The following is a 22,523-nucleotide window of genomic DNA, read 5'->3' as shown; positions in this document are numbered from 1 at the left end:
TGGTGTGTATGGAATTTAGTAAGCCATTTCATAGGAGACTCATTCAGAAAATCATGAGATATGGGATACACGGAACTTTGGCTGTGAGGATTCAGAACTGGCTTGCCTGCAAAAAGCAGAGTGTAGTAGTAAATGGAATGCATTCTGCTTGGAGGTCAGTGACTAGTGGAGTTCTGCACAGATTTATTCTGGGACACCTGCGCTTTAAGAATTTTATAAATTACCTGGATGAAAATGTAGAGAGATGGGTCAGTAAGTTTTCAGATGATATGAAGGTTGGAGGTATTATGAATAATGTAGAAATTTGTCGTTGGTTACAACCGAATATAGATAGGATGAGGAGTTGGGTAAGAAAGTGGCAGATGGAGTTCAATCTGGATAAGTGTAAGGTGAAGCACTTTGGGATAGTGATAGGATTCTGTGCAGTGTGGAAGAACAGAGAGACCTTGGGGTCCAAGTCCATAGATCTCTCAAGGTCGCAGCGACGGATGATAGAGCAGTTAAAATGGCTTGTGGTGTGCTGGCCTTCATTATCTGGGGGATTGAGTTCAAGAGTTGTGAGGGAATGTTGCAGCTCTATAAAACTTCAGTTAGTCCACACTTGGTATATTGTGCTCAGTTCTGGTCGCCTCATTGCAGGAAGGATGTGAAGGCAATGGAGAAGGTGCAGAGGAGATTTACAAGGATGATGCCTGGATTGGAGGGAGTAAGACTAACAGAGCTAGAGCTTTACACTTTGCAATGAAAGAGGATGAAAGCTGACTTAATAGAGGTCTACAGGATTGTGGGAGGCATAGATGGGGTGGACAGCCAATACCTTTTCCCCAGGGTGACAGTAGCAAGCACCAGAGGTCATAATTTTTTTATTCAGAGAATAGTGGCTGCTCGAATGCATTGTCAGGAATGGTGGCAACACTAGTACAATAGGGACATATAAAAGAATCTAAGATAGGCGCATATATATAATAAATATAACAGGTTATGGGTATGAGGCAGGCAAAGTTTTGTTTGTAGTTTGTATAGCTCAGCACAATATTGTGGATCGAGGGCCCTGTTCTGTGCTGTAATGTTCTACATTCCATGTTCTCGGAGATTTCTGAAATTTTTGCCAGGATTAGTGAGGCTGAGTTATCATGCCAGACTGGAAAAACAAGGTCTATTTTCCTTGGTGCGTACGTGGCTGTGAGAGGATCATATTGAAATTTCTAAAATCATGAGGGGCATAGATGAAGTGGATAATGAAAGTCCATTTCCTGGAAAGGGGGAATATACAATGAGAGGGGACAACTATAAGGTGAGGGGGTTGGATTTAAAAGGGACATGAGGGGTAGTTCTTCAACCAGAGCAAGGTGGGCATATGAAACCAGATGTCAGACAAAGGGGTGGGGGGTAAGCACATCAGTTTCCTTTAAGCAACACTTGGATAATTCCATGGATGAGAGAGGATTGCAGGGGTCAGAGTCAAATGTGGGTGTGGGACTAATGCAGGAGGGCACAATGTTCGGTACAGACAAGCTGGGTCTGTGGGCCTTTTATATGCAGAGAAGACTTAAGAGGATGTTGCCAGGACTTAGGAGGTCTGAGCTATCAGGAGAGGTGAATGGGCTAAGGCTCTATTCGTTCGACCACAGGAGGATGAGGTGCGATCTCACAGACGTGTACAAATTCATGAGAGGAATAGATTGGGGGAAAGCAGAGTCTTTTGCCCAGAGGAAGGGATTTGGTAACTCTAGGATATCTAGGTGAGGGAGGAAGAATTAACAGGAAACTGTGGAGCAACCTTTTTACACAGCGGGTGGAGGCTGCTGGAGGGGGTGGTTGAGGCAAATACTATTGCAATGTTATAAGAAAAAATGAGCAGATGCATGGATAGGATGGGCTTATAGGGATGTGGGGAGGTACGTCCTGTGTGGATGGGACATTTTGGTCATTGTGGACAAGTTGGCTAGAGGGCCTGTTTCCACGATGTGTGACAGTCTCTGGGAAATGTTCATGGCAGGTCAGAATGTTATCGACCAAGGAGGAATATGCAACGAGAATAATTTAAGCCACAGACACCTGCGGCACTATCAGATATCTCACATGGCTTCTTGAACCCTTGTGGATGGTTTCTGTTGGATGTGTATATACATTCGGCTGAGTGAGGTTAAAGCCATCGTGGTTTCTTTGAAGTAAAAAAAAATCAGATCAATTCTTCATTCAAATTTAGATTTAAAATAAGAAACGCCAAAATGCTGGAGGAACTCAGCTGGTCTCGTAGCATCCACAGGAAGTGAAGATATTTTACTGACATTAAGGGACTGAAACCTTTTTCAAAGTATAAGTAAAGAACAGGAAGGCATCAGAATAAAGACTGGAGATTGGCTGGGGGAGGAGTCCAGGCCAACAAAAGGTGTTTATGGGATATGATAAGAGGAGAGGTGAAAATTGATTTTGGCTCTGTGAAATGAGACAGAGGGAAAAGGGGAGAGAGAGAGAGAGAGAGAGAGAGAGAGAGAACGAGAAACAGGTAGAGGAAAGGCAAGAGGGGGATGAGGTGATGGTTTGGGAGGGAAAATTTAATGGAAACTGGAGAAGTTGATGTTAATGCCATTTGATTGGAGGGTGCCCAGATAAAAGATGAAGTATGTTGTTCCTCCAAATTGCAAGTGGTCTCAGTCTGGCAGTTCATGAAACCAGACATATATCTGATGGGTTGGACTCCTCCTCCTCTCAGTATTTAGTCTTCCTTCTGATGCCTTCCTGTTCTCTGCTTCTTCCTTAAGCCTGAAACATCAGTAATATGCCTTTAGCTTCTATGGACGTTGTGAGACCAGCTGAGTTTCTCCAGCATCTCTGTGTGGTTTTTTTTTTTACTTCCATCACAGCATCTGCAGACTTTCGTGCTTCACTTGAAATTCAAGAGCACAGGAAATGTCTGATTTTGCTTAGTACAGGGAATTAATCATTCAAATTCAATCAATTTGGACTGTGAATGGTGAGGGAAGCTTTAGGCTGCAATGAAGTGAGAATTCCAGGCTGTAGAGAGGCCCATTTCTCCAACAGATTTGAGCTCTTTTGCTTGTGTAAATGAAGATTCATGTGCACATTTTCACGTTTTTGAATTGTAGGTTGAGTTTATGCAAGAGATATCAATGTCCAGACAGCTGTTACTATAGATCTGGATCATTCACGACTGTATAAATATCCAATACTGGTACGTACAAACACTTACAACTGCATAAATACCCACCACTGTTATATACATTAATGTTCGGTCATTTAAATACCCACCATTTGCACATACAACAATCGCGACTGTCTAAATACTCACGAGTGGTACTTACAACAATGCTCAACTGTATAAATACCCACCATCAGTGTGAAAAGCCACACTCAACTTTATAAATACCCTGCATTCATGTGAGTGCCCATTTTAATTCTACACCCAACTCCTGCACTGACATGTCTGTCCATGGCCTCATGCTCTACCAAACCAAGGCCACCCGTGAATTGGAGGAGCAACACCTAATATTTCTTCTGGACACTTCTCCGGTCTTTTCCCCTCTTTCCATTTCTAGAACCGCCCCCTTCCCTCCTCCTGTTTGTAAGTCTGCCCTCCTTCCCTTATCCTCTTGATTGTAGAACTGTGCTCCTCCTCGCCCTTCCATCCCCTCCACCATTTTGTTCGGGCATTGCTGACATTTTTCTCATACCTTGATGAAGGGCTCAAGCCCAAAATATTGGTTATGTATCTTTATCTTTGCTATATAAAAGACACAATTTGACCTGCTGAATTTCTACAGCATTGAGTCTGCATCTGTTATATCCAGAGCAGTCTCCTCTGAATCAGCAAGTCTTTCTCCTGCTTTGTAGTCCCCACCTATTTACTCCTCTTATAACAAACCAATAAATCAGCCTGGTCATTCTTAGCTGCACTTGCTCTCTCCTTGCATTCGGAAAGGAAACCTGTGCAAGCTATTGTCCAGGTGATCTCAGCAATGCCCTTTCTAACTGGAACAACACATCTTCACTCGTGTCCTCTACCCCTTGAAATAGAGGCTGGAACTGATTAGCCTCTGGATTTATTTTTGCAACAGACAAGGACATCCAAATCCCTGTGCAGAGCAACAAGATTCACTCTCTCGCCATTCTTAAAAAAGCATCTGCCTTTCTCTTTCTTCTGTGAATGTTGGCCTCAATGATTCCGTGTTTTATTCCATGTCCCCATTTAACTTGCCTGTATCATTCTGAGCTTCTCCTCATATTCTCACAGCCTTGCCTGATGTTGTTGTTGGAGTGGTTGAGGCTCACACAAAGCTGATGCAGTGAAGCTGCATGACACAGGCTTGCTGCTCTCTAAATGACCACAAGGCACCAACTGCGGCGTGAGGGAGGCCATCCGTTGGGCCCTTCAGGGAGCAGCAGGCCTGCGTCATGCAGCATACTGCAGCGGCCTTGTGAGCGCGTTGATCCTGACATATCAATTCTAATGAAGGGGTCACAGAGGGAAAAGTACCTCAGATCAGCTCCATCAGAGAAAACGACTTGGTTTAATTTCATCACATCAATAATACAGGATACTTTTGATGATGATCAAATGAATAAAGCTCACCATACTTGATCAATATGTATTTTATATTCTGTCCAGGATGGGCGGATTTTTTTTTGTCTTCTTCTTCCAAAGCCACATGCCACTTAATCGTGAAGGCTGGTTCCTGTATAGTAGAGGAAAGTTGTGTTGTATTTTTTTTATCAGTACTTTTTGGGGGGAATATTTTTCTATTTCTTTTTAGGGGTTTCCTACTTTTCTTTATTTGGAGATTGTGGCGGCCCACTGCCGTGGTGATCGAGCTGGTTCTCCGGGTGATGTGCGTAACCAAAGGCCAGCAGCCCACTCAGTGGAACTAGCCCCAACAAGTGAACCGGTGGGCAGACGGCAAGGACAACTTAAAGGGCAGCGACCCCAAAATGGTGCAGGCCTTGCTACGCAGCCAACAGACAGGGACAGCGCGCGGGGAAGAAGGTATTGTCATGCAAGAAGATACCCACTTCTATTATGCATGTTGTGACATCAGCCAAAGGGGGCCACAACAGGAATAGTGCAAGTATAAAAGTCGGCTCTGAGTCCTAATAAAACACAGAGCTTAACCTGACTACACTGGGTGTGTGTGTGTGTGTGTGTGTGTGTGTGTGTGTGTGTGTGTGTGTGTGTGTGTGTGTGTGTGTGTGTGTGTGTGTGTGTGTGTGTGTGTGTGGGTGTGTGTGTGTGTGGGTGTGTGTGTGTGTGTGTGGGTGTGTGTGTGTGTGGGTGTGTGTGGGTGTGTGTGTGTGTGTGTGTGTGTGTGTGTGTGTTTCAAGTAGTGCACGGCTACATTTAGTGACCCCAATGGTTTAGATGACATCTAAACCCAGCGATGAGCAAACAGGCAGCAGTCAACGTGGGAGATCTCTAGTTGCTGTGTGGTTTGATCAGGCTGAGGCATAGTTTCAGATCTGGCAGATCACAGTAGAGTCCGTCCACCCGGTAATACCACATGGTGAGCACCCTGGACTAGGACAGGACGAGCCAGGTGGACAACTTCATCCAGGAACTCCCATCGGAAGGCGCTTACACCACCTTCAAGGTCATGCTGATCGAGACTTTCGAGTTCTCATGACGTGAGAGAGGGCACATCTGCTCCACTTGGACGGGTTAGAGGAAAGGCCCCCTTCAGCTCTCATTAATGAGATGCTGGCCATCCTGGGCAAACTGAGCCCTGCATCACGTTCAAGCAGGCATTCCTGAAGCAACTGTCCAAGGACGTCCAACTGCTCCTGGCTGACACGGATTTCAATGACGCCCCCAGAAAGATGCAGCACAAGTGGACATTCTGTTGAAACAGAAGAGACTCAGCGTCCATCAGGCTCATCACTAAAGCCCACAACCAGACCCATGCAGACCCGCCAAGAGGACAGCAGCCCCACAGAGCAGATGATCCCAACAACCAGTGGTGATTCTACCACCAGAGATGGGGTGCCGGAGCCCACCGGTGCAGACCGCCATGCACGTTTCAGGGAAATGCCGGGGCTAGCTGTCGACAACTAATGGCCATGATGGCTGGCCAACAAGACAGCCCCCTGTTCATTTGGGACCGCCAGTCTGGACGATGTTTCCTCATAGACACGGGAACAGAGGTCAGCGTCCTGTCCCCATCGGGACATGATACCAGGAATAGGCAGTCAGGCCCCACACTGAGGGTTGCCAACAACAGAACGATCTGGACCTATGGTACCCGCAAAGTCCAACTGCAATTGTGTGATAGTACAGATTCTATCACCAATGTGTCTATGTACATATGTACAGATGGTAGTGTAGGATGACTGTGATTGGCTGAGAGTGTAGCCACACTTACTGGCAGGTCTTAAAGGATTGCTCCTAGCCAGACCAGGTCATTCTGGACTGGTCAACCTACTTGTGATATGCTCCAGTCTTTTAGTTAATAACTGCGTTGGTTTGGATCAACAAGTCTTCGGTTCTTTCCACGCACACTACAAGTTGGGAGGCAGCCATTGATCATGGGTGTTCATGCTGGCTGCAGTGGAACCGCTTCTCCTTGGGGTAGACTTCCTGTGTGCAAGCGAAAGAGATTGGTCCATGCCAATATTTTTCAAACCTTCCCCCTCAAAAACGCCAAGCTCCCAGCACTCCACCTGGACTCGATGTAGCAAACAATTGATGAATACGCCATGGTCCTGGCTGAGTTCACTGCAGTCCTCATCCACCAATTCACCACGCTGATGCCCCCACGTGGTGTACAGCACCATATCCTGACCCAGGTCCTGCCACGCCACGCAAGAACAAGATGCCTTCCTCCGGAGAAGCTACAATTGGCAAAGGAGGAATTCAAGAAACTGGAGGAGCTCCGAATCGTACGGTGGTCGGACAGCAAATGGGCTTCTCCCCTACATATGGTGCCCAAAGCAACTGGGGGCTGGAGACCATGCAGCGACTACCACCGACTCAACAAGGCCACAACACCAGATCAATACCCTATGTCGCACATCCAGGACTTAGCGTCTAACCTACACAGGGCAAGGATCTTCTCCAAGGTAGATCTCATGTGGGGATATCATCACATATTGGTGCACCCCGATGATATCCCCAAGACCACCATCATCACCCCATTTGGCCTGTTCGAATTCCTTCAAATGCCGTTCGGGCTGAAGAACGCGGCACAGACTTTCCAGCGGCTAATGAACGCTGTGGGTCAAGATCTGGATGGCACCTTTGAGTACCTGGACAACATCCTCGTGATGTGCAGAAACTAACAAGAACACATGACGCATCTCCACAACCTCCACACCTGACTGAGCGAGTTCGGCCTGACGATCAACCCAACCAAATGTCAGTTTGGGTTGGAGGCCCACAACTTCTGAGGCTGCAGGATAATCAGGGAAGGAGCTACACTGCTACCCAGCAAAGTGGAGTCCATCCGGAAATTTCCTAGGCCCAGCATGACCAAGGGACTACAGGAGTTCGAGGGGATGATCAATTTCTATTACAGGTTCACCCTGGATCATGCGGCCCTGTTTCCCCTGGATGGCGAAGGACATCACATGGGACAAGGAGTCAGCAGAGGCCTTCATGAAGGCCAGGGAAGCCCTGTCAGGCACCACTCTCCTGGCACACCCCAGGGTAAATGCTCTAACGGTCCTGACAGTGGATGCCCCAGGAACGGTGATCAACAGAGTTCTAGAGCAGCAGATCGAAGGAGATTGGTGGCTGCTGGCTTTCTTCAGCAAACATTTGTGGCTTCCGGAACTGAAGTCCAGCACTTTGCGACAAAGAACTGCTGGTGCTGTACTTAGCCATCCGCCACTTTAGGTACTTCCTAAAGGGCAAGTTTTTGACATACGCCTTGGCTAAAGTCTTGGATCCCTAATCAGCCTGCCAGCAATGACACCTGTCTTACATCTTGGGGTACACCACAGATGTAAGGGACATCTCTGGCAAGGACAACATGGTGGCCAATGCACTATCCAGACAAAGTATCTATGTGCTATCAAGAAGAGTGGACTTCATGGCAATGGCGGAGATGCCCCATTACAGGACTCCCATATCGAGACTACAACTCCAGGATATCCCAGTCAGCACAGGTAACACCACCCTCCTGTGCATTGTGGCCACTGGCCAGGTCAGTCCTATCATCCCGGCTGCTTGGAGACAGCAGGTTTTTGATTCCATCCACGGACTGGCTCACCCATCCATCAGGATGGTCTCGCTGGTGGCGAGCAAGTACGTGTGGTATGGATTGCAGAAACAGGTCAGCGGGTGGGTGAAGGCGTCCATGCAGAGCCAAACAACCAAGTACAGCATCACACCAACACCCCACCTCAACACTTCGAGCCCGCAGAACAAAGGTTGGACCACGTCCACGTGGACATAGTAGGACCTTTACCAGTATCCCAGGGTTTCTGCTACTTGTTCATGATGGTCAACCAATTAACCAGGTGGCCAGAAACAGGCCCACTGGCGGACACGTCCACAACCTTGTGTGCCAGGGCCCTCCTATCGTCCTGGGTGACATGGTTTATGACACCATCCTACATCACCTCCGACAGAGGGTCCCAGTTCACTTCCAGCCTGTTGTCCGATGTTGCCAGCTTGTGGGGCACCGAGCTGCCCCACACAACAACCCACGGTCAAATAGGTTGATGGTGCACTTCCACAGGCACCTCAAGGCTGACTCATGACCAGACTCCAAGGACCTCACTGGGTAGACAAACTACCTTGGGCATTGTTGGGTATCTACACGGCACTCAAGGAGGACCTCAAAACCTCTTCACCAAACTCTTCTATGGATCTCCACTGGTGGCCCCGGGGGAATTCATACTGTCCCAGGTGGACAGCAAGAAGCAGGCTGATGGAAAGAGTCAGCAACCTGGCCCCAACTCCACCTTCCAGGCTCAGACACACAAGAATCAACATACCGAAAGGCCTACAAGACTGTGAGTATGTTTTCATTCACAAGGTTCCACATCATCCAATGCTGCAGAGGCCATATGAGGGTCCGTACCAGGTCACTGGTAACAACGAGCCACGTTTGAGCTGGAGGTTAGAGGCAAGACGAAGGTTTTCACCACGGACAGGCTAAAGCCAGCACACCTCAACCTGGTGCACTCGGTCGAGACATCAGCACCATGCCAGAGAGGCAGGATGCCAAAGCCTGCAGAGGATCTGCCTCCGGGCACCAAGGACAATAACAAGGACAACATCACCAGTCCGTGGGGGGGTCATGTGGTGGCCCACCACGGTGACGGATGAGCCGGCACTCCAGGAGATGAGCACAACCAAAGGCCAGCAACCTGCGCAGCAGCACTGGCCCCAACAAGCGAACCGGTGGGTGGACAAAAAGGGCCGCTTAAAGGCCAGTGACCCCAAAATGGCACTGGCCTTGCTGCACAGCCAACAGACAGGGACAGCGAGCGGGGAAGACATGCATTGTTATGCAGGAAAGTACCCGCATGCAGGAAACTCACTTTTGTTATGCATGTGGTGATGTCAGCCAAGGGGAGCCACGGCGGGAGCAGTGCAAGCGTAAAAGTCGGTCATGAGCTCTAATAAAACTCAGAGCTTAACCTTACTATACCATGGGTGTGTGTGTCTTATTTCAAGTCGTGCACAGCTACAAGATGTTATTTGCTGTGGGGCAAAAACTGCTGTGGGGCAAAAAAAAGAAAAAATACTACAGGATACTTTGGAGAGGGAGCAGAGGAGAGTTATCAGGATGTTGCCTGGGTTAGAGAACATGTCATATGAAGCAAAGCTTTTCTCTTTGGAGTGATGAAGAATGAGAGGAGACTTAATAGAGGTAAACAAGATTGTGAGAGAGATAGGGTGGACAGCCAGCAAATTTTCCTCAAATAGCAAATACCAGAGGACATCTATTTAAGGTGAACGCAGGGAAGTCCAGGGGCGACGTCAGAGATAAGCTTTTTACACAGCGAGTACTGGGTGCCGGAATGCATCGCCAGGAGTGGTAGTGGAGGCTGGTACAATAGGGACATTTAAAAGACTCTTAGGTAGGCGCATGGATGCAAGAAAAATAGAGGGCAATTGGTGTGAAGTGGGGAAAAGTTAAATTGTTGTGGAATAGGTTTACACATGTCGACAAAATATTGTAGGCTGAAGGACTTGAACTGTGCTGTAATATTCCCTGTTCTGTGTTCTAATAATAGTAACGTTGTGAAATGTTTGACAATCCTATAGCTTGGAGGAAGGAATCCGTGATTTTTTCACGAGTGCAGTGCCATACGTTTGGGTGTCCCCTGCACGATGTGATATTATCATAACCAAAACCAGGAGAATTCTGATCTTAAGTAAAAAACAAAAGTTTGCAGACGTTCTGGCTGAAGTAAAAACGCAATGCCATGACTTTAAGGAAGGGCTCAAACCTGAAACATTGGTGAGGTATCTTTATCCCTGCTGTACAAAGGACACTGTTTGACCTGCTGAGTTTCTCCAGCATTGTGTTTTTACTTCAATTTCTGATCTGAGTTGTGTCAGCTGTTCTAAGGCTGGTAAATGTTTCCTGTTTTGCTGCAGGATGCAGCATGTACGAACGTCATCAGTGATGCTCCATTTCCATCACATCATCTATCTAACCATCACACAGCAATGCTACTCATCTACCAGCCCTTTGAAGGGAGTGTATACTCTCATCCTCCCACTGCTAACACAGCAGTGTTTCATTATTCTGTATCAGTTGTTGTGCCCTGTTAGCCAGAATCAGACACACACAAGGTAAAGACTGTACAACAGGCTATAATCCACAAAGACTACCACGGAGTTAGGCTGGCTGTAGCTGCAGTAACTCTGAGTGAGCTTCGGGAGGACGGCGCAGGCTTATATCCCGGAGGGTGATTGACACCCGACTGGGTGGGGTTTGATCCCTTCAGACCGACAGATTGACAGCCGGCCAGGTGTTGTCCTGTCCCCTTACACTCCTGCAGGTACAGAGGTTGCCCCCTGCAGTAGGCCGGTGGTGCACCACCACATCAGCCCAACTTGGTGAGGACAGTCAGTAGCCGGAAGAAGAAGCATTCCCATCTGTCCTGTCAATGCTCCCATGATTCAGCTGAATGATAGGAAACAATATTCTGGAAAGTTGAAACAGCATCTAAACAAAATTTAAATTCAGGAATTCCAATTCAGTGAAAGAAAATCAAAATGGCATTACAAATGAAATAACACAGCCGCAGAAACTTACAATAAAGATTGTAATCAAGTAGCAGAATTACTCTTCACAATGAAATGAAACTGTCTTTATCTGTCATTAGATAAGGATGCATGGATTTGGGGTAATATTTCAACATGAAAAGAGGATTGGTTACCCAATAGAAGGGAGAGAGTTAGGATAAATAAGTGGTGTAATCAGTGGTGAATGGAGTGCAGCAGGGGTCAATGCAGGGCCTACATCTGTTCACAATGCACATTACAGGGTTGATGTAACCGTTAGTGCAATGCCTTTACAGTGTCAGCGATTGGGACTGGGCTTCGAATCCCACACTGTCTGTAAGGAGTTTGTGTGTTCTCCCTGTGTCTGCATGGGTTTTCCCCGGAGGCTCCAATTTCCTCCCATCTGTTCAAACGTACTGAGGGTTTGGGTTAATTGGGTGTAATTGGGCAGCATGGACTGGTGAGCTGAAAGGGCCTGTAACCATTTAAATTTAACATTTAAAACATCTGGAAGAAAGGACTAAGTATAGTGAATCAAATGTTGCTGATGGCACCAAAGTGAGTGGAAAAGTAAATTGTGAAGAGAATGTGCAGTGTCTGCAGAGAGATATTGATAGGTTCAGGGAGTGGGCAAAAATCTGGCCGATTAAGCACAATGGGTAAATACAAGATCGTCCATTATGGAAGAAAACACTAGAAGATTGGACAGTTATTTAAATGGTTAAAGATTGCAGCATGCTGTTGGGCAGAGGAACGTAGCTCCATGTGTGTGAATCGCAAAATGTGTTTGCAGGTGCAACAGGCAATCAAGTTGGTCTTCATTGCTGGAGGGATTGAATTGAAGAGCAGGGAGATTCCTACTCAGGGTAGGAACAGGGTACTGGTTCGGCTGCACCTGGAGCACTGTATACAGTTCTGGTTGCCTTATTTGAGAAAGGAAATACTGGCTTTGGAGGTGGTACAGAGGGGGTGAACCAGATTGATTCCAGAGATGAGGAGGTTAGCCCCTGAGGAAAGATTGAGTCAACTGGGACTGTAATCACTGGATTTCAGAAAAAAATGAGAGGGAATTTTATAGAAACAAAAATAAGGTAGAAGCATAGAAGTTGTTTCCACTGGTGTATTAGACCAAGGAATATTGAAAATATAGCCTCCAGGGTTGGAGTAGTAGATTTAGGACAGTGATGAGGATAAACTGTTTTTCCAAGAGAATAATGACACTGTGGAATTCTCTCCCCAAGGAGGTAGTAGACGCTGCCTCAATTTATGGAGTTGCGATACAGTAAGAAAGCATTCTGCAATGTAAGAGAATTTAGAGTTATGGAGAACAGGTGGATGTGGAGCTGAGACCATGGTCAGACCAGCCATGATCTTATCAAAAGTTGGAGCAGGCTCGATGGGCAACATGGCCAACCCCTGCTCCTATTTCTTATGTTCTGTTTATGTATCTTACCCTGGCCCTTTCCTCCAAGTTATAAGCACCAATTGTAAATAATTGAGGGTAAAGATATGATTCTTGAGGAACTCCACTACTTCCATCCTTCCAACATGAAAATTGCTCATTCAAAAGACTCTGCTTCCGACATGGTAATCCACCTTCAATCTGTGCTGGTACCTCCCCAATCCCATCTACTCATCTCATACACCAATCATTTATGTGGCAACTTGTCAAATACCTTAGGGAAACTCAAATTAACTAATGTGAGATAAATCAGCTCATGAGTGCTAGCACAACAATGTTATAAAAACTAAGGAAATGATTGTGAGGAAGAGGAAACCAAGAGAACACAAACCAGTCCTCATGGAGAGGTCATATAAAGATCTTCAAGTTCCTGGGTGTCAACATCTCTCCAGATCTATCTTGGGGCCTTCCTGTCGATATAATCATGAAGAAAGCTCACCAATGGCTATACTTCGTAAACAGTTTGGTGAGATTCAGTATGTCACCAAAGACTCTTGCAAATCTCTGCAGGTGTACTAAAGAGAACATTCTGATTGGTTACATCACTGTCTGGTATAGAGGTGTGATAATACAGATTCTATCACCAATGTGTATATGTACAGATTGTAGTGTAGGATGACTGTGATTGGCTGAGAGTGTAGCCACACCTACTGGCAGGTCTTAAAGGATTGTTCTTAGCCAGACCAGGTCATTCTGGACTGGTCGACCTACATGTGATAGGCTCCAGTCTTTTAGTTAATAAAAGCCTTGGTTTGGATCAACAAGTCTTTGGTTCTTTCGATGCAGGAAAATGCCAAAGAGGATTGTAAACTCAACCAGCACCATCATGGACATTAGACTTCATTCCATTAAGGACATCTACAAGAGGTGCTGTCTCAAGAAAGTCGCCTCAATGATCAAGGACCCTCATCACCCAGGCCATTTCTTCCTTTCAGGAAGGAGGTGGAGAAGCTTGAAGACAAACTCACAGTGGTACAAAAACAGCTTATTTTCCTTTGCTGTTAGATTTCTGAATGTACGATGAACCACAGACATTACCATCTACTTTTACACTATTTTTTTTAAAAAAGGTTATTATTGCAATTTTTGCACCTGTAATGCACAAAAATGCTGCCTCAAAACAAGGAATATTGTGACACGTTCGTGACAATAAATTCTAATTACCATTTATTGATTCCAATTGTGACTGGCATATTTATCAGACGTGACCCCCTTGGATTGATGACAATCTGCTGATCCAAATGACCATTTTGTTTGATCTTGATAAAGGATTGCAACATCATTCCAACAGTATATGATAAATACTTTCAATTGCAATGCAGATCACAAGAATCATGAAACATTGTGCTCTTGAAGCACAGACGATTTGCACAACTTGCTGATTTGATAAAGCAGTTAAACCATTGGAAACAGTGTGGTCACAAACTAAAATGAACTTCGTCCTGAGCCGATTGTGATGGAGGCATGAAGCTCAGTGCCATTTAAAATTATAACCACAGACATTCCAAACACAATCCCAACGTGAGGAAATTTTAAGTGATCTGTAAACTCATTGAATTTTGTCTTTTTGTACTTTCATGTGCATGCATTTTCTACAACAAAACAAACAACATTTAGTGAGAAGAATTAGAAAAACTGCGAAACAGGCAGTGAGAAATGCCATCACATCGAGGCAATGATACTGTGGCCACGAGAGAGAGTGCGCCGCAGGTCGCAAATGTTTAGCTCCTCCATGTCGTATTACAAACTCAATCCAGAATACCGATCTGTTCAGTGGACCCGTTGGTTGGTCGTGTTGAATTTGAAATAACTTCATTGCATTTTCTTTGTACCTAAGAGAACAGAAGAAGTTACTTTTCTGGTTTTGCCCCGTTACTCTGTCCCAGTTGATGCCACACATCTGTAAATTAGCTTCCACTTGCATGGAGTCTTTTATTTAATTCAATTTCCCATTACAATTCAGAATATAATTGGACACTTTTACTTTCAAAGGAGATTTTTGCAGGCGTCAGAACTACTGTGCTTTGATATGATCCATTGGTGGTGGCATTGCTTAGATGTCTATCAGATGTCCGTTAGCATGCTTGCACTTCTGTGTGTCTGACACAGACACAAATCTGGAGCTGAGGCCTTCAGGTGAAGGTTCAGGGGTAGAATGTCAGGGATGGAGAACAGGCTGGAATTAGGGTGGGGGGAAGGGGTGAACACAGCAAATTCTAAATAAAGACCAAGAATGAATTTTAAGGACAAGGGTGCTATATTTAGTCTTTAATGGTCCATGAGGCTCAAGGTGAAGGATTACAATATCATGGAAGTACTCTGCACAGAATACAACACCAAGGCAGCAAAGATCAAAGAAGGAAGTGAGGGGGGGCGTGGCAAGATGGCGTAGGGAACAGACGTGTCTTCCAGACCTCTCCTGACTCTGATTTATTGTTTTGTCTTTAAGTGCCCATTAAAGTTCTTTTAAAAGTTTATAAATAATAAGAGGTGCTGGATCAGTGCCTAGTGGTTTATATGCAAAAAAAAAGGTAAAATAAAACATCAACAGACTGTTAAAAAACTACATTTTCTGAAATTGTCTGGGCCTGCTTGTTTACAAGAAGCCAAGACTCAGCGTAGAATGGATCCAGAAGAAGACGTACAGAATTCGGCATTGAAACGCCGTTTTATACCAGTAAGGCTCTCTGAAGGTCGCATTCAGCAGCTTTCGGAACAAAGGGCTGGCCGGCTGCCAATATTTCACACAACGGCCACTGTGAATGCTGTTACTGAGACTTTGACAGTTGAATCAGCTGGGGCGCCACCAGCTGGAGAGTTAAAGAGCTGTCATTCGACTGCTACAGTGGTGGCACTGCAAAATGCATCTTCAATTACAACGGTTTTTCCAGACATCGATTCAGTGAAGATGATTAAAGAGATTTGGCTTAAATATAATCCTGATCTTCAGTCTCCTGGCATTGCTGGGGGGACTTTGAGAGGGATTTTTATACGAAGTCAAACTGCTAGAAAAGATACTAAATTAAGGGAAGAGACAGAAGATCCCGTGGTCTCTAAGGAACAGCAAGACCCCATTATGCCTGAATCTACTTCTATTGAAATGTTTGTTAAGGATCTTGAAGATAAGATGTATTCTGTATTGAGTCACTTAGCTAATTTTGTGAACCCGTTTATTTCCAAGATTAATGCGATAGCGGAAGCCATTAATGGAGCTTTTAAGCTTGAAACCATTGAAAGATTTGAAATGTGTGATCAAGGTTTAGTCGATGTACAGGATCAACTGCAAGATGAAAATAGAATAATTGAAACATTGCAGATCCAAAATAAAAATTTAGCAAAAAAGGTTGATTATTTGGAGAATCAATCTAGACCAGGGGTGTCAAACTCAAAGTCACGGAGGGCCAAAATTAAAAACTTGGACTAAGTCGAGGACCGAACTAAATATTTATTGAAAATTTTCAACAACATCTGCATGTTTTCTCTTCTTTCAACATATGTAATGTTAAACTTTAGGATATAACTTTAGGAGGATAATGTTACAGGTCAGGAGTAGGTAGCTCAAGTTCACCCTTTGCTTGACGTGAGGGAAACATATTTGGTCCCTGTGGAGATGTAGTCAGCATTCACAGGCTGTGTCCATTTTGGCCTGCATCAGGACTCAGCATTTCCTGCTCACTCCTCACGTTCTAGGCCTCTATTCACCCTTGACCCACCATCCCTCTACCTGACCAGTCCTTTACCCAACCTCTACTCACCCCTCACTCCACTCGCTCTGCCTCTACCGACCCCATCCTATACACACCACTCTACTGCCTCTCCCCTCAACCTGTTCCTCCCTCTACCCGTCTCTCACCCTCTAATCACCCCTCCATTACTCGCCCTGCCCCTCCCCTTTTACCTCTTCCCTATCCACCCCTCCTTCTACTCATCCCTCCCTCTAACTGCCCCTCGCACCACCATAACTTCCCCTGCCCATTACTCCTCACCTACACCCTCTGCCCACCCCTGCTTACCCACCCACTCAGGCCCAGCGCGCTGCCGATCAGCCTTTGCGGACAGCCACCATCTCTCTCTTCACGTGCAGGGCCGAACCAGCCGTCCCTGGGGTCCGTGCGGGTGCAAGCGCTGAAGGCCTTGGCGATCGGGAGAAGTGTGCTCGCGCTGTGGAAGGGCCGTCCGGTGCCAGTCGCGTGGGGCTCGCGCTGCCTGGTGGCTATGTGCAGCCTGCCAAGCCCGTTGCGCCGACAGGAAATCACAGGCGCTCGACAGGTGGGAGAAGTTACTGGTTGTGCGGGGAGCCTTCCAACTGGCTTGCCGGCTGATGACATTGACAGACTTCTCATGTTACAATTTCTCGTGTTACAATGGGGAAGGATGTGCAATGAAGGGGGAGGATGGTGGGGGTGACATTACCAAAAAACTGCATCGGCTCTCGCTGCAGGGCGGGCCACCTCTAATACATTTTTGAAATGATCTTGCCGGCCAAATATAATTATATCGCGGGTCAAATTTGGCCCGCGGGCTAGAGTTTGACATGTGTGATCTAGACGGAACAACGTGAAAATTGTTGGTTTGCCAGAAGGCATAAAAGGACCCGATCCAAGATAATTTTTTACTGAATGGATTCCACGAGTGTTAGGACAGGATAAATTCCCTGAAGGTTTAATACTGGAACGTGCTCATAGAGTTTTAAGAAGAAAATCTTTTTCAGGATAGAATCCAAGACATGTTCTGATCCGTTGTTTAAACTATTGTGACAGAGAGACAATTTTACGTACGGCTATTAGAAATGCCCAGCAAAATAGATCTCCTTTGATGGTTCAGAATAATCCTATTTTCTTCTATCAAGATTTGAGTCAAGAAATTATGTTTCAACGACGCAAATTTAATTCTGTGAAAGAACGGTTGTGGAAAAAAAGACATAAGGCAACATTCAGGTATTCTGCGGTACTGAAGATTTTTCAGGATGGAAATCAGCCAAAGTTCTTTGACAATCCTAAAGAGGTTATGGACTTTGCTCAGTTTCTACCAATCATGCAGTTTCAGGAATGATGTAGTCCTTCAAGGTCTCCAAAGAGAGTAGAGATATAAGGTGGGATCCAGTTTTTTAAAAGAAATGGAAGCAATGGTGACCGAAGTGGAAACGTTGATTTAAAAAAATAAATCTTTTATCTGTTTTTTTGAGAAGAGTTTAAATAGTTTAAATAATGATGATAGTTTAATGAAATGGGAGTTGGGAGAGGGAACTGGTGGGCACTAGTTTCCAGAAGTCATCAGCTACCTGTGAGTAATCTCACACTCAATATTCTGGGGGAGTTACCGCTTTGGGCGGTTTAAACAGGAGGAGGTAGTTGTGACCTCCGACCTGTTTTTTTTTTCTTTTTAATTTTTGGGTTAAGAAGTGAAGGGTTTTTTTTATTAGTTTTTTTTAAATAAATAATTTTTTTTAACTCTTTTTGTTTTCCGATTGTAATTGAGAGGGAATTATGAGGTTTTTTCTCTCCTTTTTTTTCTCTTTTTTCTCTCTTTTTTAAGAGGATGATGTCACAGAAGATAATAAGTGAAAAATTGAGGATGTTGAATTAGATGAAGAGGAAGATGAGGGGAAAGGTGATAAGAAGAAAAAGAAGAAAATCAAGTACAAATACATTGAGGGAGAAGAGTTTAATAAAATTAAGTTAATTTCGATAGAGAATTTTGAAGATGATATAAATGAAGAATATGGAGAATTTTATAAGAGTTTGAACTTTTTTTTCTTTTTTTTATATAAGGGGAGGGGAAGGGAATAGAAAGTTTATCTGATTGTTTTTCTAAGGGATGTTTTTGTTCTCTTGATGAATTATAAAGGAAACTTGTTATTAATGGAAATTCTGTATTTATGTATTATTAATTATGATTTTTTTGTATAACAGATATGTGGTTGATATATGATATTAAAATATTTGAACTTAGTTTTAAAGTGGATTTCATTTGTTAAATACATGTATTATGTTTGATTTAAATATATGTTTAAGGGTATTATTTTATTATTGATATTTTTTTTGTTAGTAATTTTTTTTGTTGTTAAGTTTTATCCTTATTTTTGTAAGTGGGGTTTTTTCTATTTTATTTACAACATTGTTAATTAATTCTTCACTCTTTATTTTGAGGGGAGGGTTGGACTAATTTTAAATTAGATGATTAATGTTGTGTTATAATTATTGGGGGGTTAATTTGTGTAGTTTAATGATGTAGTATTCTAATTTTTATTATCTTATTTTTTATTATTTCTTTAAATGTAATTTTTATTTTATTCATGTCATAAAATTTTAAATAAAGTTTAAAAAAAAAGGAGGTGATAAATTCACAATTGGCAATGTGGAATTATGGACAAGAAGAGAGTTTTGTTTAATGACCTTTGTTTGGTGAAACTTCTCCTGAATATTGCATTAGTTCAGCATATTGTTTTACTTTCCCCTGTACAATTCAATCTTTTGAGGGAAAACAACTTCAGAAAATCAACAGGGTATGTGTGCAGTTGGCCCACTTGCTCAATGGTCAACACTCCAGGTCAAAAGTACTCAAATTTCTGCTCAGTACATTGGCAGGATTTGAGTTCCAAGGTCAATGACTTGAGGCTGAGTTTTGGTGAAATGGTTTCACTGTGTTCAGTTCCGATACCTGTTCCTTCCGGGGTAGTGGGGTAAGCCAAACCTCAAAGCAACACTTCCTGTGCATTTTCTCTTCACTGTTAAATCAAACTCTTCCAAGTCAAGAAAGTGTAAAAAATGTATTCTGGATGAGTAGCACCAAACTTGACAAAATTAATTGGGTCCTGACGGTTGTTGTGTCGCGTACCTATCTTTGTCGGGAGGAGGAGAGTGGGTGGCAGGACCATCCGTGCGGCAGTGAGCCAATGAGAAGGTCAAAGGAGTGTAGCGGGGTGAGGTTTAGGGAGTTGAAGAATGCAATGTTGTGTCTAGTGAATGAAAAAATGATTGGCAACTTAATGGTGGCTGAAAAAAAACGAATAAGGCTATTCTTGTTTGTAAGCTGTGGTGAATCAATGTCGTTACAAGTGGTAACTCCATGAGTTCACAGAACCTTTTAATTTAAAATAGGTAGCGATAGAATAAACTCCTTACTGGGAGGTGAAACTGAAGGTTCCCCTCCCTTTTATCCTCTGCGTGACGAGTCAGAAGACGGAGTAAAGTTTACTTGTGAAGCGTCTTCCATATCAGATTGCTTATAGTATGAGGTTGGGCTGAACTGTCAGCACTCCAGACCGTTACATAGCAGGACAGTTCCAATCAGTTGCCTCCTTGCATGGCTCAGAGGCTGAGGCAGGGAATGGGGTGGGGTGGATGGTTGTTATGGTCACGTACTTACCTTCATCGCGAGGAGAAGAGTGAATGTCAGGATCACCCATGTGGCAGTGGCCTGAGGAGTTTATCTGGGTGGGGTTTGGGGAGTTGAGAATGCAATGTTGTGTCCAGTGAATAATAAAATGAAGGTCAGCTTCATGGTGGCTGAAAGAAACAAGTGAGGATATTCTTTATTTGCGTGTAAACTGTGGAAAGTCAGTGCCGTTACAAGGTCATAACCTCAGACTGGGTCTGTGGGAGGTGGTGAATGAACAGACCTATGGCCGATGATCTGTCCATGATTCATTGGTGGAAATGACCACTGCATAGCTCTTGTGAAGGTAAAGGCCTGTCTTCATGCTGATAACACCTTTGATTGTGTTGTGTAGCATTACACACATGCTCAGTGGGATCAAGCAAACCTCAGCTTAAAACTGTGAAGCATCACAAGCTGGACCTCAATCAGCATATCCCGCATCCCACCATTATTATCCAGTATGGAATTCAGGAAGATGTGCTGAGAGCAGAAAGGGCTGCCAAGAGCCAGAAGGGGTGCTGAAGGCCTCGAGGGGTGCTGACAGCAGCGCGGGAGGAGAATTGCTGAGATGCATAAAAATGAAGGGGTTCAGCTGAGTGAAGCTGCAACACAGAAATGTAAGCATTCTAACTGACATCTGAGAGACGTCTAAGCAATGCCACCACCAATGGATCATATCAAAGCACAGTAGTCCTGACACCTGCAAAAACCTCCTTTGAAAGTAAAAGTGTTGCGGTGCCTTCTTCATGGCTGCCTTGAGTTTTTGGCCACAGTAGAGGTCCTCTAATGTCTGGATGTCAAGGAACTTTAAGGAACTGATCCACTCTCCTGCTGTTCCCCCAGTGCGTCAGGTCCCTCAAACACTTCTTCCTGAACTCCACAGAAGCTCCATGATCTTACTGACGTTGAGAGCAAGATTGTTTAAGTATCTCTACAATTCTATGAACAGGGTCAATACAACACACTCAACAATGTGGCATGTTGACCAAGGATGTGTAGAAGGAAATGTAGAAGGTTGTGTTCATAGGGTAAATGTAGAAATGTGGAAAGTTGTGTTCATAAAAAAAAGAAAAAGTTTACTCAGTCAAGAAGCTCGCACAGAACAGGGTATATGTTTAAAAGCTAACAAACCTCCCAGACAGGAATCATTTTCACCTCTTCTTCAGAGCCCCCCCCCCACCCCCCTTCCAGGCTCCAGATATCCTGATACTTGCCTGATATCTTTAACACAATAGTGCTACTACTGATTGAGTTACTACCTGTTAGACACAATGTGAATTGTCAATAAGCATCTAGCAACACTGATGGTGCCTCTCAGTCCCTGGTTGATATTTTTTTCTGCTCAGAAGTTTTGGCCACCATTGTTAACTTCAATAATTTAAGATTAGAATGAAACTAGCCATTTTCATGTGTTAATTGGAAACCAGCAATCAGGCAGTCAGAAGATGGATATTGATATGTACTAAGAGTAATCCATCCAGACTTCTGTTGATTTTTGTATACAAGAAGGATGACTTAATTATGGCCTGTACGTGAAAAAAAAATTTCTGACAATAAATCATTTCCCTATCTTTAGGAAGAGAATATGCAAAATGTAAAACATGAGTTGTAACAATACATTCAAAGACATTATATCCTATTTGTATGCAGGAAAATGTCTTAAATATTGTACCCTGTGACTGTTTTTTGAATGGGAATAAACCGTCTCAGTGAGGCATTCTTGTCTTCCCAACACTACAGATTGCTCATTCTTGCTAGTGTTATTCAAATAAAGTCTGTTTGAATTGTACTGTTTGACTTGGTTCTACTCTTTGTACCTTGACAGGAGCCCGACTATCATAGATGTGCTTTCCAACACAAGCAACATAGTGGTACTGATAGAGCCACTGGTTTATGTGCCATTGACCCAGGTTCAATTCTGATGTCGGAGGCTGTTATCCTTTGACATCTGCTAGGGGTTTAACACGGTCATTCCTAAAAGACTGGTGGGTAAACTATCCTCGCTGGGCTACTACACTCCTCTCTACCACTGGAATCTGCACTTTTTGACCAGAAGACCGCAGTCAGTCCCGTTTGGCAGCAAAATCTTAAGCCCCACCATGGCGAGCACTGGTTTACCTCAAGGCAATGTGCTCAGCCCATTCCTGTTCAGGCTGCTGACTAACAACTGCCCTGTTCAGTTCAGATTTCAGATTTATTGTCAGAGTACATCAAATCCAACACTGAGATTCCTTGTCCTGTGGGCGCAACATTATTACCACTAATTGGAAGTGCAAAAAAATCTGTACACAGCAAAAACATGTAAACAAAGAACTGTAACGTAGAAGGCTAAGACGGGATTTGATAGAGGTGTTTAAGATAATGAGAGGGATCAACAGAGTTGATATGGAATGGCTTTTTCCCATTGAGAGTAGGAGAGATGGATACAAGAGGTCATGGGTTGAGAGTTGACGGGCAAAGGTTTAGGAGTAACATGAGGGG

The 22,523-nt window shown here is 44.3% G+C and overlaps 1 protein-coding gene across 1 annotated transcript in view; it reads right to left on the bottom strand.

Moving 5' to 3' along the window:
- Nucleotides 1–13,806: 13,806 nt before the first annotated feature.
- LOC138738996 (UDP-glucuronosyltransferase 2A1-like) overlaps nucleotides 13,807–22,523 on the bottom strand; it is a 42,454-nt gene continuing 33,737 nt past the window's right edge. Inside the window, exon 6 of the mRNA XM_069890316.1 lies at nucleotides 13,807–14,494. Within this exon, the coding sequence (XP_069746417.1) occupies nucleotides 14,212–14,494 (283 nt within the window). The 3' untranslated portion in view covers nucleotides 13,807–14,211. The remainder of the gene's footprint in view (nucleotides 14,495–22,523) is intronic.

Source organism: Narcine bancroftii, chromosome 1, assembly GCF_036971445.1.
Source record: "Narcine bancroftii isolate sNarBan1 chromosome 1, sNarBan1.hap1, whole genome shotgun sequence".
Lineage (NCBI taxonomy): Eukaryota > Metazoa > Chordata > Chondrichthyes > Torpediniformes > Narcinidae > Narcine > Narcine bancroftii.
This window is presented reverse-complemented; position numbering and strand designations above follow the sequence as displayed.